We start from the raw sequence: 3,316 nt of genomic DNA on the forward strand, positions 1-3,316 counted from the left end.
ATGTTAGTATTAGTGTTAGTATCTGTGTTAGTATTAATGTTAGTATTTGTGTTAGTATCTGTATTAGTATTGGTTTTAGTGTTAGTATCTGTATTAGTATTAATGTTAGTATTAGTATAAGTATTGATCTTAGTATTAGTATTAGTATCTGTATTAGTATTAGGAATTAATGTTAACATTAGTGTTAGTATCTGTATTAGTATTAATGTTATTATTAGTGTTAGTATCTGTATTAATATTAAGGTTAGTATTAGTATAAGTATTTATGTTGGTATTAGTTTTAGTATTTACTAGGGGTGTCACAGATTTTGTTTTCTCTGGTTTTTTTTTGGTAAAATCAACGTTTTCCAGCATCTGTTACCATGGTGACAGACCCAGGTACCAGCTGGATCTCTGATCCTGGTCCAGTTTGGTTTGTTGGTCAGTAAAATGTAGCCGTGACTGAAGTCTTTTTAATAAAAATAAATAAAACTGCGTTTCTCAGGTCGGTGTCGGCGACGTCACAGAGGAACCGAGCCTCCTTCTTTCCTTCGCTTCACCTGTTTGAGTGAGTTCTGACCCGGGGTTCTGACCCAGTTGTACCATCACACTTGAGGTGTTTTAGTCTGACTTCCTGTTTTGTGTGATGTCAGGAGGAAGAGGCGGAGCTACTCAGTCAGCTTGGAGGAGGATCAGCTGTTTCCTGTTGGGGTGTGTTTGTCAGCCAGAGTTCCTGCTAGAGCTCTGCAGGTCCTGGTAAGACCCGGTTCACTCAGTCTGAACCCAACCAACCCAGAACCCGGTTTTATGATCCTCAACCTGAACCCGAACCCCTGACGTTACCTGAATGGTTTCCTGTCAGTTTAAGACCTGAACCCTGAAACTGATCCATGAACTCACTGTGGACCACCAGTAGACCTTCTGATGACTTGACTTCCTGGTACATCGGTTCCTATGATCAGACCTGGACTGGGACCCACAGAGTCTGAACCACGGATCTAACCTACCTGAGAAGAGGGTTAATGTCTGTAAAACCTCCCTGACCTTTGACCTGTGACCTTTAAAAGGTTCCTGGACTGACATTTTCTTTAAAACCTCCTATAGACAGTTTCTAAGACTGAAGCCTTACCTGGTAGAAATCACTTTGGACTCACCAGGGTCAGAACCTGGTCCTTGTGTGGACATGAAGTCCCCAGCAGGTGGCGTCCTCTCTGCTGCATTCTTCTGAACACTCATGAACCTAAACCCAGCAGAGATGGTCTACCTGTCGGGGGTTACAGGAGGGGTCCAGTCCATGAGTTTTGTGGGTCTGGAGAAAACTTAGATCCGTGTTCCTTGAGGCATTCAGTGAGAGGTTTGATCCAGATCCATTAGGATCTCAGTCCTGGAGAGGAGGGGGTCTGGTTTGGGAACCTCAGAGTCTCAGCTCTGCTTCTTGCAGATGCTGCGGTTCTGTTGGCACCTTCGGACCATGACCTTCAGCGTGCACCAGGCGGTTCTCAGCTGGGACGAGGGTCAGCTCCTCCAAGCCTGAGGTCATGGTTCCTTCCAGGTCCGGGGCGAGTCTGTCTCAGGCAGAGGACTGGAGGGGTCTGGGATCCTGTTCCTGAATGATGGAGGATGGAGCAGGAGACTGATCAGAGCCTCCTCTTCTGTAACAAGTGTGTTGCTCCAGTCTCTTGTGGTGAAAAAGGAGATTAGCTAAAAGGCAAAAGTCTGGATTTACTGCTCTGTGATGATCTTCCTCTGTAGGGTGGCCGGACTCCTCAGAGAGACGGTGAGGAGCTCCATCATCTGGAGGAGCTCGGAGTAGAGCAGCTGCTCCTCATAGAAAGGAGTCAGCTGAGGTGGTTCATCTGATCAGGATGCCTCCTCCTGGTAGGAGACCCTGAGGCAGACCTAGAACTTTGAGGAGGGATTATAAATCCTCTCTGGTCTTGGAACTCTTCGGGGGGCCCCCAGGAGGAGCTGAAGAGGGTCTTTGGGGAGAGGGAGGTCTGGGTTTTCTCCTGGACCTGATACCAACCATGATCCGCCCAGAAATAGGAGGATGGACGTCAGGGATGGGTCCTCCTGTGGATAAGATGTCCACTGAGGTCCTTCGAAGACGATTACTGAGAGCTTCAGGTTCTGAGACGTTCTGCAAGTTGTTGGACTTTGAGGTTTAGTTTCAGCTAAATGTTTGTGTGTTTGTTGTTGTTGTTGTTGTTGTTGTTGTTGTTCATTTGTTAACAGAATATCAAACCTGCTGAGGAACAGAGGGTTGTTCAGGTTCGGATCCTTTAAACATTAGAACCGTTGGAGGGTTTTTGTGTTTTGACGTCTTGTTGTTCATCAGGTTTTCAGACTTTATTAGTTCAGGATTCTGACTTGTTTACATCTTGGAGGTAAATAAACAACAGGAGTTCCACTTGGAGGTTCCTCCGGCCCTGTTGGTGTCTGGTTTTAAAGTCCAATTGTGTTGGCAGGATTTCTGATGGTTCTAGCACCAATGTTCTGGGTTTTGGTTTCTCAGATGGTGTTTGTCTCCACCTGGTGGTAGGATCAAGAACTTCAGACGTTTAATTTATGCTGATCAATAATTCAATCAATAATTGTGGATTGATTGGATCTTTAACTCGATAAAGTGTCGGGTCTCGCGCTCCTGCAGTCGTTCAGGCATCAGAACCCAGAGAACAAGCACCCTCAGTGTTTATGTCCCACAAAGACCTCCTCTGTCCTCGTCCCTTTACCCAGCATGCCTCTCTTCTGACCTTTACACATTTACATGCTGCCTTGGGGGCGTTGCCATGGAAACAGCTGTGCCTGTCTCTCCTCCAGGAGGCCCACGAGGAAGGCATCAACGCCGTGCGGTTCAGCTTCGGCTCGGACCTGCTGGCCACCGGAGGGACGGACCGGGTCATTAAGGTGTGGGAGGTCCGAGCAGGTACGCTCGTCTCAGGTCAGATCCACCTGTCCTCACACTTTACTGTCGGATGATGACTTCACTGATGATGTCACCAGGCTCACTGACCCACAGAACCACACTGGATGGCAGCACCGAGGGCATCACCTGCGTGGAGTTCGACCCCACGGTGAGTCCAGAACTTGGGTCTGGGGGGCACCTCTAGGAGTGGAGATGCTTTACCTGAGCAGACCTGTCAGGGGGCGGGGCCTCTCATGTGTGTCAATGTTTCTGTCTTCAGGGTCGAAGGATCCTCGCATCATCTTATGATAGATCGGCTCTGCTGTGGCAGCTGGACGCCTCTGTTCCCAAGGTAACGAGACAGAACCAGACTCACCTGCAGGTTCAGGTCACCTGCAGGTTCAGGTCACCTGCAGGTCCAGGTCACCTGCA

The 3,316-nt window shown here is 48.1% G+C and overlaps 1 protein-coding gene across 1 annotated transcript in view; it reads left to right on the forward strand.

Annotated features, from left to right (window-relative positions):
- LOC119410759 (protein Atg16l2) overlaps nucleotides 1-3,316 on the forward strand; it is an 11,345-nt gene that overhangs the window by 4,691 nt on the left and 3,338 nt on the right. The window contains exons 8-12 of the mRNA XM_037677672.1: nucleotides 485-547; nucleotides 633-735; nucleotides 2,800-2,905; nucleotides 2,983-3,053; nucleotides 3,165-3,236. Coding sequence (XP_037533600.1) covers nucleotides 485-547; nucleotides 633-735; nucleotides 2,800-2,905; nucleotides 2,983-3,053; nucleotides 3,165-3,236 — 415 coding nt within the window. The remainder of the gene's footprint in view (nucleotides 1-484; nucleotides 548-632; nucleotides 736-2,799; nucleotides 2,906-2,982; nucleotides 3,054-3,164; nucleotides 3,237-3,316) is intronic.

The sequence above is a fragment of the Nematolebias whitei genome, chromosome 6, assembly GCF_014905685.2.
Source record: "Nematolebias whitei isolate Nwh7 chromosome 6, NemWhi1, whole genome shotgun sequence".
NCBI classification, from domain to species: domain Eukaryota; kingdom Metazoa; phylum Chordata; class Actinopteri; order Cyprinodontiformes; family Rivulidae; genus Nematolebias; species Nematolebias whitei.